This window comes from Pelophylax lessonae (genome assembly GCF_965119305.1).
Source record: "Pelophylax lessonae genome assembly, chromosome: 7".
NCBI lineage: Eukaryota > Metazoa > Chordata > Amphibia > Anura > Ranidae > Pelophylax > Pelophylax lessonae.
In genome coordinates, this window is record NC_138774.1 from 290,235,288 (window position 1) to 290,251,252 (window position 15,965).

The window sequence follows — 15,965 nt, forward strand, 5'->3', positions numbered from 1 at the left end:
GAAATTCAAATGATCTAGCAGGGTGGGGATCGGGTGAAGATGGGGGATCCAAATTAGCCAGCAGGGTGGGGATCGGGTGAAGATAGGGGAATCCAAATTAGCTGGCAGGGTGGGGATCAGGTGAAGATGGGGGATCCAAATTAGCTAGCAGGGTGGGGATCGGGTGAAGATAGGGGGATTCAAATTAGCTGGCAGGGTAGGGATCAGGTGAAGATTTAGGATCCAAATTAGCTAGCAGGATGGGGATCGGGTGAAGATGGGGTATCCAAATTAGCTAGTAGGTCTGGGATCGGAGGAAGATGGGGGATCCAAATTAGCTGGCTGGGTTGGGATCGGGTAAAGGTAAAGGTCAATGCGAACAAGGCAGGCATAATTTAGAGAGTAGTCCAATCCGAGGTCGATATCAAGGAAATCCAAACTAGCTGGCAGGTTGGGAATTAGGTGAGGGTAAAGGTCAAGGCACGGTAACAAAGCAGGAACCACCCCCGTAACGTCACCACGTTCCTGTGGTCCAGGAGCGAAGCATGCGTTCCCTTGCAACCTCGGCTCGGGACCTTCCCCTCAATACTCCACGCCTCTCCTCTCCACCCCCCTACGCTGTTGGATGGCTTCAGGGAAAGGGAGCCTACAGGAAATTTATGAAACGAACCCCCGTGATGTCCCTACATGCTTCTCATGAATGATCGTGTAAGTGATCCTTAATTGTATGTCAATAAATGGTTTTACATTTCACTTAGAGGCGCCTTTCTCTTTCCTTTTCATGTTACCTTTTGGTGCGTGCTTCTGCTCTATGGAAGAGTGGCCCTAGGGATGGCCAAGAAACCATTCACCCACACAGGGGGCCAACATTGTGTGTTTTAAAGACTGATTGCTCCCACAGAACCACCCTATGATCCTTATATTCTCGTACAAGGAGCCTCTCCAACCCATTCTGCAGGAGGGCCACCATATTCCCTCTGACCATTAACCTGTACAGGATTAATATTATACCTTTCCATCCATTTCAGAAGGGAAGCTTTATTTTCCTTATTCAGAGAATTAATCCAAGCCTCGCTCTTGGCATCCATTATGTTGTTGTCCATCATTAGAGAATGATCTGCTCTCTCCATGGGCCAAAAGCCTTTGTCCTGGTTGGGTCTATCACATGTATAATGCCAATTCCTCATTCTTGGTAATTATTTCCTTACATTGTAATAAAAAAAATGTTGTCCTTGTTTTTTGGGCAAAAGTCCATCTCTTTGATTCAGTTTTTATGTCATAGGACATATTTGTGAAGCTTAAAAGGAAAAAAAAACAATTTCATTTCACGGGACTTTGACAAAATTTTGCTTCCCTTGGATCATAGCTTTTTTGGCTTAGTTTATCACGGATCGAAGTTTTAAGCCATCAAAGTGATCTTTCAGCGAAGTCTGGCAAAGGGGAAATATTTTACCTTCACTAGCAGAACCTAAATTGAAAAACAGAGGAAGAGGAACTCGTAGAGGGTTTCCTAAGTCATCTGACATACGTGCTTGCCGATGCGGACAGGAAGAGAGGATGCAGCTAAGAGCATGGCAGGGTTATGATACAGTTGAGGACCTGAAGGCCAAACCATCGGAAAATGGTGGCTAGGAGCCAGGGAAAAGTGGTGGCCAGGTGGCCATGCCATGTGGGAGAGGCATAAATTGAGGGAAATGGTGTAGCAGAGGCCATGGAAGGGGGTGAGCCACGGGCCTAGTAGTATAGAAGGATACAATTGTTCAAAGAAAAATGTAAAGTGTTGACTTTTAGAGCCGGTTCACATTAGCGCCACTTGTCAACCTGACAAGTCACGCTCCCTCGCGGTCCATTGACTGCTACAGGACCCGTTCTAATAGGAGTGACACAAGTCGCTCCGACTTAGAAAAAGGGTCCTGTACTACTTCGGGGCGACCTCGGAGCGACTTGCATAGACTTCCATTATGCGACGTCCCTGCAAGTCGCTCCAAAGTCGTGGTGCAATGTAATGCACAAGTCGCCCCCGAAGTAGTAAGGAGTCGTGTCGCCTCAGTGGGAACCGACTCTTAGAGAACATTATCTGGGCAGTGCTTTGGAGCAGGGATGAACAAAATGATTTTGGCAAAATTGAGTTTACTGCTAACTTTTGCTGAAGTGAAAACTCCAAAATACTGCTTGGAGGAAGTTTGTTAGAAAAAAAAATTTGTGTGATTTAATTTTTGGAGGGTGATTTATTTAGAGTACATTAATTTATGGCAATTAGCGTTCTTTGGTCATTTTTTGGGTACTGGCGTTTATAATTTATTTATTTATTTATTGCAGCCTGTTTTGATTTCTCTTGAAGCAGTGGTCTTCAAACTGTGGCCCCTAGGTCAGATGTGGCCCTTTGCTTGTCTTTATTTGGCCCTTGGGGCAATGTTCCATAGTGAAAGACCAGTTTAAACAGGCCACTGGGTGCCAAGGGCGCACTCTAATTGGTATTCGCACATGCACGTACATGCGCGCGATGAACTGCCACTATATCTACCCATTTCCCCTTCACTCAGAAAAATGTGCAAGTGTGTAGTGTGTATGAACGCAAGTCCGCACTGGTTTTCTGGTTCTAGGAATCTGGTTTACCTTACACACAACGCAATTTACACAGTTCGGGGTAGAGGAACTTGGCTGGCCTCAACTCTATAGAACACCTTTCGGATGAATTAGAGCGAAAACTGCAAGTCAGGCCTTCTCATCAAACATCAGTACCTGACCACACAAATGCGCTTCTGGAAGAATGGTCAAAAATTCCCATAGACACACTCCTAAACCTTGTGCAAAGCCTTTCCAGAAGAGTTGAAGCTGTGCCGGAAGAATGCCCACAGACACAATCCTAAACCTTGTGAAAAGCCTTTCCAGAAGAGTCGAAGCTGTTATAGCTTCAAAGGGTAGGCCAACTCAATATTAAAAACAAGGGTTAACAGGCGCATGGGCTGCAGGCCCCAAAAAGGTCCATATGAAAGTTCATTTACAAAGTCCATGTAAGGTGGAAATGTTATATGGTGGTATAGCAAGGATAAAAAGTCCAAAGACTTAGGGCTGCCATCAATGGGAACAAGCAAAGGTTCCAGTAGGCTGTGAAGGACAAACAAAGGAAGAGGCACCTCTAAGTGTAGACATTTTAATGCACAATAGAAACAATATTAACTCACATGGAGTAGGTATTTAAGAGCACTTCAGGTGGAAGGATAGTTAGGATTTTCTCCGGTCGGCACACAGCCGGCCTTACGGTGACCAGCGGGGAGCAGTTCGCACATCGCTGCCGTAACAGCGGATGGCTATATGTCGACCGGAGTCAATCCTGACTATCCTTCCACCTGAAGTGCTCTTAAATACCTACTGCATGTGAGTAAATATATCCATTGTGTGCTACGGGAACTGTTCTAATAGGAGCGACTCGAGTCGCTCCGACTTAGAAAAAGGTTCCTGTACTACTTCGGGGCGACATCGGAGCGACTTGCATAGACATTCATTATATGAAGTCCGTGCAAGTCGCGCCGAAGTCGCGGTGCACGTGACTTCACAGGTCGCCCTCGAAGTCGTGCCGCGTTAGTGTGAACCGGCACTTAGAGGTGCCTCTTCCTTTGTTTGTCCTTCACAGCCTACTGGAACCTTGGCTTGTTCCCATTGATGGCAGCCCTAAGTCTTTGGACTTTTTATCCTTGCTATACCACCATATAACATTTCCACCTTATATGGACTTTTTAAATGGACTTTCATATGGACCTTTTTTGGGCCTGCAGCCCATGCGCCTGTTAACCCTTGTTTTCAATATTGAGTTGGCCCACCCTTTGAAGCTATAACTTCCTTTGTTTGTTCAACTCAATATTGAACCCTACAGACTAAGACTGGGATGCCATCAGGGGCTGACTGGTAACTTTCAGCCCAGGGGGCAAGTGCAAACCAGAGGCCCATGGTGCAGCCTCCCACTCTTCCTCTTCCCACCCTCCTCCTAAACCCAAATTCAGGCTAAAGCTCTGCTCCAGGTACTCTCTACTCACAGGCCCAAACTGGGTTCCTGACAGGGCGGTTGGGGTGAGCTGGGACAGGAATCCTTTAGGCATTTCTGTGGCAGGAATAGTGTAGCCTTTTCATGGGGCATTAGAGCGGCCCAGAGGGCAATTGCCCCCTGGCCCAGTCCTCTCCTGGATGCCATGTGCGTGTAAAGGCATGCGTCCCAATACTTTTGGTAATACAGTGTATGTAGACACAGAGTTACTGTATAGGGAGGAGCAATTAAATATACACATTAAAACATTATTTATTACCTCGTTAGCTAATAAAAGGTATCCCTTAAACTGCAATTATCAATGGCTACCACAGTGCAACGCTCTACCACTGATATTCTGCTGAGCAATTGAGACCTTTCATTCGTAGTTTTCCTTCGGTCCCCCCCCCCCGTACACAAATCCCACGGACAACTAACTAAGGAATCTCGAGTGTTTTGTCAACTTGCAGGTTAGTTGTTGCGTTTGTTGTGTTGTAGCAACAACCCTTTAATGAAGTGAGAATGAAAAGGAAAATCTTGCTGTCTTATGGGATGAGCCACCATCCATGCATAAATAGGGGCGAAGCTTTTCTGTATTCCGAGCCGTGTACAGTGACAAAAAGTAAGGGAAAACTAGGATATGCAGGCTTGTAAAATTCCTTTATAAGCCTCACTGGGGACACATATTAAAGGGCAGATTCCGACAGAAAGAAAGTAGTGAAAGTCTAATAGCAGGAAATTGTGCTAGTCACGGACGTTGCCAAAGGATGTTTGAGTCTTGCCTTGTTCTTTGAAAATGTTAATGCTAAAACAATCCAATGTATTTTTCATGTTTAAGGTTAGCTGAATGAATAAATTTGCAATATTTTTCTTTGGTAAATCACAGAAAGATTAATGGCAGTGGGGATGTCCTCCATAGATTTACATTAAAAAGACTCTCTAGGCTAGATCTCATGGTACTCTTGAATGGCCCTTACATTGGAGGTCAGTAAGAAGAATGTCCCTTACATTGGAGGTCAGTGAGACGAATGCTCCTTACTTTGGTGGTCAGTGGGAAGAATATTCCTTACATTGGTGATCGGTAGGAAGAATGCTCCTGACATTGGTGGTCAGTGGGAAGAATCCCTTTGAAGTTTAGGGATCAAGCTTGGCTCGCTTTCCATGGAAGGCTCTATGTGAGAGGGAACCTGAAGCATCGCCCTGTGGATGATCGGGATTGTCCTAGAGCGGAGTGTGTTGGTAAAGTGGAGTCTATGGACCACTTTTTGCTCCAGTGTCCCTTAACATAGAGGTGTATAAAAGGGTGGGGAGGGCTCTAGGCATCCCCTTTCTCTATCGTAAGAGTTATGCGGAGTGGGTGTACGGGGCATTCCCGACTCACTGGGATTTTGATTTGGATACACTTTTTCTAGTTAGTATAGTTGTCCGTTACTTCACGTGGAATGCACGGTGCCAGATTACCCTGCGGAAGAAAGTCCTCCCTGTCGAGGTGGTGGTGTACGATATTCTGGGTGAGGTTGGGAAGATTCGGGGTCTTGAGAAGGGCAGGGAGCCTCGAGCGGTCTGGATAAGGGCGTGGAGGAATATCAGACCTGCTTCTGGTGAACTGTCCATCTCTGGGTGAAAAGCTTTTTTCCTATGCTATTTCTTTCACGCCCTTAGCTTTTGTTGGTTAATATCTTCATTTTTGAAGAAGGGCTGCATGCATAATGGGAGTGGTTTTGTTTCTTGACCTCGCAGGTTTGATGTCTGGTGTGGTGGTGTGAGTCTTATTAAGATTATTTTTCCCGGTAATGATGTGTTTCATGATGTGAGTTTTGTTTTTGCTGTAAAGGCAGTCTTTATTTGAGAGCAGAATTTGCTATGTATTTTTTTTCCCCTTTTTATGTAAATATGTATATATTTCTTTATGTATATTGATTTTATGCTTATTGATTGCAAGACTTTTAATAAACAAAATTGGGAAGAATGTCCCTTACATTGGTGGTCAGTGGGAAGAATGCCCCTTACATTGGTAGTCAGTGGGAAGAATGTTCCTTACATTGGTGATCAGTGGGAAGAATATCCCTTACATTGGTGGTCAGTGGGAAGAATGTTCCTTACATTGGTGGTCAGTGGGGAGAATGTCCCTTACATTGGCAGTCAGTGGGAAGAATGTTCCTTACATTGGTGGTCAGTGGGAAGAATGTTCCTTACATTGGTGATCAGTGGGAGGAATGCTCCTTACTTTGGGGGTCAGTAGGAAGAATGCTCCTTACATTGGTGGTCAGTGGGAAGAATGTTCCTTACATTGGTGATCAATGAGAAGAATGTTCCTTACATTCGAGGTCAGTGGGAAAAACGCCACTTACATTGGAGGTCAGAGAGAAGAATGTTGCAACCAAACTGATAAGAGGCATGGAGGAGCTCAGCTATGAGGAAAGGGGGATGTGATCAACATGTACAAATACATAAGTGGTCCATATAGTGAACTTGGTGTTGAGTTATCCACTTTAAGGTCAATACAGAGGACAAGGGGGCACTCTTTACGTCTAGAGGAAAAGAGATTTTGTCTCCAAATACAGAAAGGTTTCTTCACTGTAAGAGCTGTGAAGATGTGGAATAGACTCCCTCCAGAGGTGGTGAATAGACTCCCTCCAGAGGTGGTGAATAGACTCCGTCCAGAGGTGGTGAATAGACTCCCTCCAGAGGTGGTGAATAGACTCCCTCCAGAGGTGGTGAATAGACTCCCTCCAGAGGTGGTGAATAGACTCCCTCCAGAGGTGGTGAATAGACTCCCTCCAGAGGTGGTGAATAGACTCCCTCCAGAGGTGGTTCTGGCCAGCTCACTAGAATGCCTTAAAAAAAGCCTGGATTCTTTCCTGGGTTTACATAATATAACTGGGTACTAATATTTATAGGTAAAGTGGATCCAGGGAATATCCAATTGCCTCAGGATCACTTATGATAAGGTAAGGCCCGCTTGGCGTGAAGGCCCACATGCTGAGAGGCCACATATATGCGTTCAGTCGGCGTGAAGAGGTTAGTTAATGTGACTCAAGTCGCATCGACAAAAAAAAAAAAACAAAGGTTTCCACACAACTTTTCTGCGACTTTGGTGGATTTTAGTGCCAAAAACTGCAATGTTAAAGTGGTCGTAAAGGCACAAGGTATGCATAAAGGTAAAAAAACCTTCTGTGTGCAGCAACACTCCCTCCCCTCAATACTTACCTGAGCCCCTTCTTGATCCAACGATGTCCACGAGAGCCTTGCCTCTTCCGGGACTCACACTCCTGATTGGATTTTGACATCAGCAGGAGCCATTGGCTCCCGCTGCTGTCTATCACAGCCAGTTAGCCAGTCAGGAGACAGATGGGGCGTGGCTGAGCTGGGGCTCCGTGTGTGAATATACACACAGAGCTGTGGGTCAAGAGCGCGCCTGCTTGGGTGCCCCCACAGCAAGCTGCTTGCTGTGGGGGCACCAGGCAGAAGGGAGGAGCCAGGAGCGCACGTGTGGGGCCCAAGAAGGGGAGGATCTAGACTGCTCTGTGCAAAATGTTTGCAAGTTGCATGACTTTGGGGTCAGCAGTGTTTACCGAGCCTTTACGGTCCCCTAACAGGACCCTTTGACATGTAGCAGCGGGCCTCCTTCCTACCGTCATGGGGCCCCCCACGGTAGTGGAACGCCAGGACCTAGTTACAAGTGAGACCTTTGTGACCCTGGTAGTTCCACCAACAATCTCAAATACCTGAGACTGAAATGGCCAGAGGTTTGATTTAAGACCTTGGTCAAGAGCGTGCCAGGTTGGGTGCCCCCACAGCAAGCTGCTTGCTGTGGGGGCACCCGGCAAGAGGGTGGAGCCAAGAGTGCACGTGTGGGACCCGAGAAGAGGAGGATCTAGGCTGCTCTGTGCAAAACCTTTGCACAGAGCAGGTGGGTATAACATGTTTTGTTATTTAAAAGTCGCAAGGAAATCACCAGCAAGTTGCAAGGAAATCTCAAGCAAGGTCAGTAGTGTTTACAGAGCCTTTACAGTCCCGCAACGGGACCCTTTGACATGTAGCAGCGGGCCTCCTTCCTGACGTCATGGGGCCCCCCACGGTAGTGGAACACCAGGCCCTAGTTACAAGTGAGACCTTTGTGACCCTGGTAGTTCCATCACCAATGTCAAATACCTGAGACTGAAATGGCCAGAGGTTTGATTTAAGACCTTTGTCAAGAGCGTGCTGGCTTGGGTGCCCCCACAGCAAGCTGCTTGCTGTGGAAGCACCCTGCAAGAGGGTGGAGCCAGGAGCCCACGTGTGGGACCCGAGAAGAGGAGGATCTAGGCTGCTCTGTGCAAAACCTTTGCACCCCCTCCCCCCCACCCTGGTGGAAAACCAGGACCTAGTCACAAGTGAGACCTTTGTGACCCTGGTAGTTCCACCACTGATCTCAAATACCTGAGACTGAAATGGCCAGAGGTTTGATTTAAGAACTGGAGAAGTTTCAAATTATTGAAAATTGTTTTGTGCTCTCTAGAGTTTTCCCATTAGACGATAAAAAAGACAGTAGAAAAAAAACCTAATGGTTTGATGTAGGGAGTTGAATTTTGTAGCATTCATTGTTGCAAAATAGAAAAAGTGGAGTTAAATTGATGCAATTTATTTTCTATTTCAATAGACTTAGAAAACAAGCATTAGAAACACAATGAAATTTGTTTCTCGGGTATATATTAAGGGTGGCGAGTATTTTTTGTAACATGGGATGAGAACAGTCAGACATGATGGGGTTGATTTAGTCATCGAATAAAGAATTCTCGCTAAACTTAGTGAGTAAAGTAAACCCATGTTTACCCAATCATCTGCAAGGAAATCAAATAAAGGGCAATACGTTATTGGACGATTGAAGTGAAAACATCTTTACTTATGGCGCTTTTCCACTGCATGGAACCAAACGGTTCGGCTCGCTTTTGCGCTTTTCCACTGCATGGTACCGCATTGTACGGTGTTGGAACGGTTCGGTACGGTACGGCGGCACTTTTCCACTACATGGAACCGACCGGTTAAACAGTACCACCTCAGTTGTGGTTCCAAGAGGGCCATACCGGTACCATATCCCACAATCCTTTGCATGCAGCCTTGACTGTTTGTCACTACTAGCCACTGATTGGTCAGAGAATCGTTGTTATCCCACCCACTTACTACTTTCCTGGAAAAGCAACCGTACCGAACCGTTCCAACACCGTACCATGCGGTACCATGCAGTGGAAAACCAAACCGAGCCAAGCAGGGCCGAGTGGAGCCGAGCCGGTACTTGCAGTGGGAAAGTGCCATTAGTATGGTATATGAACAGGAAAGAAACTGATAATTAAACAAACCACACACCAAATACAATGCATAGCATGCATGGTCTTTCAACTGACAGAAAATGAAGTGTGGATTGTGGGGGGGAAGAGCTGCCAGAGGAAATAATGGGTACACTTGTGTAATGTTCTGGTACCTTTGGGTACCCTAATTACTCTTTCATAAGTGTATGCGCCCCACCATTCTCTTTTGGTAAGGTGCGCATACACCTTTAAGACTGATGCTGTCATCACTGAGCGCCGGACTGGATGGCTATTTAGATCGCCGGCTCTCACTCACATGTGTTCGTTCAAACTGCTTTGTGCCTTGATGCTAACCTGTCTTGAAGCTCTCATGCTTGCAAGCATACCTCGCTGTCGGAACCACGCTGCGCTGATCCCTGTATCCCGCTACCGGATCATCCGCTCTTGCCGAACCTCTCTTCTGCTACATTGCTATTAGTGATAAGTACCCCACAGGGGAAACCTCTATAACCTTCATACTAAAGCTTACACTATCTAGCTCTGCATACTAAGGACTATTACAACATCTGCATTATCTAAGATTGCTAGCTCTTGAGCCTACTACCACCTGTTCTTGCACTGGGTTGATCTCTCTTGTATGTCCACCTGCTACTCTGTCATCTGCTACCATACATGATTGCTAAACCTATCTGCATCCCATCTGCTACTATCTTACTTTCAAGAACATTTCCTTTCAAGTGTCTGTCATCTACCATCTCTACCCAACCTGTCTCTTCAGCCTATCATCACTGTGTTACTATATACATAAGTCACTCTAGGAAACCTCTTATTGAGTGTGTGTATTTACTTGCTGAATTGAGATCATCCACACATGATGAGTCATTGGGAGTTGGGATTGGTGTCTCAGCGTTTCTCTACATGACTACTGAAGTGGAATATTTCTGCAGCTGAAAATCCACATCATACATAAAACGCAGGAGCGTTACAACTTGGAGGGAGGAAAAGCTGTCCGAAAGAACATAATGTGGACAGTGGGGGGAGCTCTGCCAAGGAAAATAGTATGGAATGACGGGGGTGGGGGGGGGGGGGTGGGGTGGTACCAATGAAAATAGCATGGAAAGTGGGGCAGAGGTGTCAGACAACAAAGTGTTAACAGCAAGGGAAGACCTGCTAGACAAGATAGTGTGGACAGCATAGATAGAGCAGCCATAGAGTAGTGTGGTCTGTGGGGTGGACTGCTGGAGAAAACAGTGGGGGTGAGCTGCCAAAGAATATAGCATATGAAGAGTGGGGGTAGAGTTGCCAGAGAACATAATGTGGGCAGTGAGGAGAGCTAGCAGGGTACATCGTGTGGGCAGTGGGGGGAGAGCTGCCAGAGAACCTAGCATGGACAATAGGAGGAGAGCTCCCAGAGAATATAGTGTGGACCATTGAGGGACAGTTGCCAGAAAACATATTGTAGACCATGGGAGGAGAGCTGTCAAAGAACAAAGTGTGGAGAGTGGGTGGATGTTTCTACCAGATAATAAGGACAATGAGGGAAGATGGTGTTTGTGCGTGAAGATTGGTACCGGCGCTACCTTTATATGTGACTGTAAAACAAACCACGTGGTGTACAGTACAAATTATAAGGTGAATGTGTGTGACGGTGTGACCCAAAATAAATTATGGGTGTGATCTTGTGAATAAAAAGATTACCATAAATATAACTAGCAAAAATAATATTGTTTTATTAGAACAGTGCAAATATAGACAAAGAAAAAACTGTGGTTATGAGTGAAACACTTCAAGTGAATCCTGAGGGGTAATGCCTTCTCCCACCAGGAGTGGAAAAAACTGAGTGATAACAGCCAATGTAAAAATTGACTTATAGGAGTCAAAACCTGGGTTTATATACCAAAAACTCAGTTATCATTATCCAATGCTGATGAACACCACAAAGTGTAAAATTAAATAAAGTGTGCTCATCCAAATAAGCCACTAGGTGGCGTGCTGGTAATATGACCTGTATGTGGTCCCCACTGCTGATGAACACCACAAAGTGTAAAATTAAATAAAGTGTGTGTGCTCTTCCAAATATGCCACTAGGTGGCGTGCTGGTAATATGACCTGTATGTGGTCCCCACTGCTGATGAACACCACAAAGTGTAAAATTAAATAAAGTGTGTGCGCTCTTCCAAATATGCCACTAGGTGGCGTGCAGGTAATACGACCTGTATGTGGTCCCCACTGCTTGTGTGGTTCTGGGGTTCGGGCTCTGCTTCTGGAGAACTGTGGGCCGATGGTCTTGCTCTAGATACTCCAACAGAGATGAGACCCCATAATGTACAAATTGCCAATACAGTAGTGTAGAATGACGATATGCACTCACTCGTTAGCTGATCAGGATCAGAGAAAAGCTTGCGCCGGAAAGCTTCCGCGTTCCACGGCCCTCGGCTCCATACCCAGAAGTGACGTATCACGTTCAGACTCCGCCCTACGCGTTTCGTCAGAAGGACGTCTACTGGAGCGGCTAGAAGAGCTGCTGGAGAAGATAGTAGGGACAGCGGGGAGAGAGCAGCCAGAGGATAGTGTGGACAATTGGGGGGGGGGGGGGGTTGCCAGAGAACATAGTGGGGACAGTGGGGGAAGAGCTACCGGGTATGGTACCTCTTGGAACCACAATCGAGGTGGTACTGTTTTTGAGAGCCGTACCGTTCGGTTCCATGCAGTGGAAAAGCGCCGCCGTACCGAACCGTTCCTACACCGTACCATGCGGTACCAGCAGTGGAAAAGCACAAAAGCGAGCCGAACCGTTCGGTTCCATGCAGTGGAAAAGCTTTAGTAGTGTGGACAGTGGGGGGAGAGGAACCACAGAACATGGTGTGGACAGAGAACTCATTGATAATATAGGGCAGAGGGAGTAGGTAAACAGCCAAGACACATAGTGTGGGTGGCAGCACATGTGGTATGGACAGTGGAGCATTGTCAGAGATCATAGTATAGATGGGGCGAGGGGACGCAGTGGGAGAAGGTACCACAAGACACTGTGGGGAAGGCTCTGGTAGAAACTAGGGCAGATACTGCAGAAAGAGTTGGGGCATGCAGAGTGTTTGGTGTTGTGGACATTTACATTGTTTGAGGAGAAAGTGAAGCGATGATCATACTGAGACAATGGGAGGATTGTTTGTACTAAGACAAGTGGCATGGGCAATATGCTTCCAACAGCATTGATGTATTATGGGATGTAATAAAAGTCAAAGTTACCTTCACAAAATATTAACATTCCAGATGTATCGTGGATATTTCAGTTCCTCAATCAAAAACCAGTAATTATTTATTCTTATCGCTTATTTTCCAGGTTTGCCAAACCAAAGTTTTGAAATTAAGTAAAACCGTGTCCCAGTATGCTTGGTATCCATGCAAGGCCATTTCAGACGCACTTAATTTCTGGTTAAAGGTATGTACCATTGGTAAAGTATTTACCACACTTAAATGGATCCTAAACCACATTTTAGATTTCATTTTGGATTTAGCATGGGTTGGTGGAAACCCCCGACACTTTTTTGATACCGTCTGTTGCCTATCGGAGATGATTTTTTTATTCCTTGGATAGATGCCACCAAAGGAAGTGCTACCATTGGAAGATCTCCTATGTTCTTGGCAATAACTATAGGAAGTTATATAATTTCAATAATCATTGAAGACTTACCTACAAAACACCTTCATAGGAAGCATGATTCTTTGTTAATTGGGCAATCTGGGCTGCCTGATATTATGATGTTATATATGGCATGGGTTATCCACCGGCATTTCTTCGGGAGTACATTGAGAAAATGAAATTTTAGCTTTAGGGTTCAACCAGATGAAATGGTTCAAAGGGGATTGTTAATATACCGTATGTGCTGAAACTTTGGTAGTACTCTAAACCGTGTGTTCCAGAAGACTGAGACATTGACTGATGGACATTAAAGAAGTTGGAAAGGTCTAGCTAGGACTAAAGCCTCGTACACACGCGTCGAAAATTGGCAGTGAATTTTCGGCCAACGTCCGATATGCCGATTTTCGGCTTGTTAAGCCCCGTACACACGCGTCGAAAATTGGCAGGGAATTTTTGGCCAACGTCCGATCTGCCGATTTTCGGCTTGTTAAGCCCCGTACACACGCGTCGAAAATTGGCAGGGAATTTTTGGCCAACGTCCGATCTGCCGATTTTCGGCTTGTTAAGCCCCGTACACACGCGTTGAAAATTGGCAGGGAATTTTCTGCCAACGCCCGATCTGCAGATTTTCGGCTTGTTAAGTCCCGTACACGCGCGTCGAAAATTGGCAGGGAATTTTCGGCCAACGTCCGATCTGCCGATTTTTGGCTTGTTAAGTCCCGTACACGCACGTTGAAAATTGGCAGGGAATTTTCGGCCAACGTCCGATCTGCCGGTTTTCGGCTTGTTAAGCCCCGTACACACGTCGAAAATTGGCAGGGAATTTTTGGCCAACGTCCTATCTGCCGATTCTCGGCTTGTTAAGCCCCGTACACACACGCGTCGAAAATTGGCAGGGAATTTTCGGCCAACGTCCGATCTGCCGATTTTCGGCTTGTTAAGCCCCGTACACACGCGTCAAAATTGGCAGGGAATTTTCGGCCAACGTCCGATTTTCGGCTTGTTAAGTCCCGTACACACGCGTCGAAAATTAGCAGGGAATTTTCGGCCAACGTCCGATCTGCCGATTTTCGGCTTGTTAAGTCCCGTAAACACGCGTCGAAAATTGGCAGTGAATTTTCGGCCAACGTCCGATATGCCGATTTTCGGCTTGTTAAGCCCCGTACACACGCGTCGAAAATTGGCAGGGAATTTTTTGGCCAACGTCCGTTCTGCCGATTTTCGGCTTGTTAGTATGATGCTTCCGACAACCAACTCCGACTTTTCGGCCGAAAAAAATCTGGTGTGCAGACTATAACATTTTTGTTGGCCGTCAACACAACGGCCGATTTTCGTGCAGTCAGTACAGATTTCGACAGGGAAAAATCTGATGAGCAAGTCTGAGCATGCTCAGTGAAGAAAAAACACAAAGAAAACAAACCAACACATGACATCACTTCTGAAGTAGAATTTTGTTGGCAGAGAAAATTTGTGTGCAGTCTAGGCACATTTCAACCAATAAAACACAACTTGGACAAAAGTCGGACGATCGGTCGGCCGATAATCGTTGCGTGTGTACGAGGCTTAAGCCAACTAGCACTAAACAGGAGGAAAGGACAGAGGAAGATACCAAACCGCAGTAGTAAGCAAGTTGTAGTGGCCCAAAACCACCTCTAGATGTCAGCATATTGAAAAAAAAATATAACCTCATGCAGTTCAAAAGAAACTCAAACAGGAAAGTGGGGCAGAACACATTTGAAGTCCTAGGTAGCAACCCTAGTGCCCTCCATCGATACAGTGAAGAAATGAGTGTAGCCACCCAGGAACAATAAGTCTTTACACTCAGTGGCCACTTTATTGGGTACAACTGTTGAATTGCTTGGTAACACAAATTGCAAATCAACCAATCACATGGTAGCAACTTAATGCATTTAGGCATCTAGACGTGGTGAAGACGACTTGGTGAAGTTCAAACTGAGCATCAGAATGGGGAAGAAAGAGGGTTTAAGTGACTTTGAGCGTGGCATGGTTCTTGGTGCCGGACGGGCTGGTCTGAGTATTCCTGGGATTTTCACGAACAGAGATCTCTCGGGTTTACAGAGAGTGGTGGGAAAAAGAGAAAATATCCACTGAGCGGCAGTTGTGTGGAAGAAAATACCTTGTTGAGGTCAGAGGTCAGGGGAGAATGGGCAGACTGGTTCCAGATGATAGAAAGGCAACAGTAACTCAAATAACCACTCATTACACCCAAGGTATGCAGAATACCATCTTTGAAAGCACAACATGTCCAGCTTTGAAGCAGATGGGCTACAGCAGCAGAAGACCGCACCGGGTGCCACTCCTGTCAGCTAAGAACAGGAAACTGAGGCTATAATTCACCAAAATTGGACAATAAAAGATTGGAAAAAACGTTGCCTGGTCTGATGAGTCTCAATTTCAGCTGCAACATTCAGATGGTAGGGTCAGAAGTTGGCACATGGATCCATCCTGCCTTGTATCACTGGTTCAGACTGGTGGTGGTGGTGTAATGGTGTGGGGGATATTTTCTTGGCACACTTTGGGCCCCTTAGTACCAATTGAGCATGGTGTAAATGCCACGGCCTACCTGAGTATTGTTGCTGACCATGTCCATCCCTTTATGACTACAGTGTCCCCATCTTCTGATGGCTCCTTCCAGCAGGATAATGCACCATGTCACAAAGCTCCAATCATCTCACCACTGGTTTCTTCACCATGACAATGAGGTCACTGTCCTCCAATGGCCTCCACACTCACCACATCTCCACCCAATAGAGCATCTTTCCAATGGCCTCCTTACTCACCACATCTCATCCAATAGAGCACCTTTCCAATGCCTCCACACTCACCAGATCTCATACAATAGAGCACCTTTCCAATGGCCTCCACACTCACCACATCTCATCTAGTAGAGCACCTTTCCAATGGCCTCCACACTTACCACATGCCATCCAATAGAGCACCTTTCCAAATGGCCTCCACACTCACCACATCTCATCAAGTAGAGCCCCTTTCCAATGGCCTCAAAACTCACCACATC

At 46.1% G+C, this 15,965-nt stretch overlaps 1 protein-coding gene across 2 annotated transcripts in view; it reads left to right on the forward strand.

Moving 5' to 3' along the window:
• The window catches only part of PAPPA (pappalysin 1), a 406,220-nt gene that overhangs the window by 310,085 nt on the left and 80,170 nt on the right, over positions 1 to 15,965 (forward strand). For both annotated transcript variants that reach the window (XR_014225505.1, XM_082263951.1), the window contains exon 11: positions 12,629 to 12,727. Coding sequence is in view for 1 of the 2 variants with exons in the window: in XM_082263951.1 (XP_082120077.1) it covers positions 12,629 to 12,727 (99 nt within the window). In the remaining variant the exon portion in view is untranslated. The remainder of the gene's footprint in view (positions 1 to 12,628; positions 12,728 to 15,965) is intronic.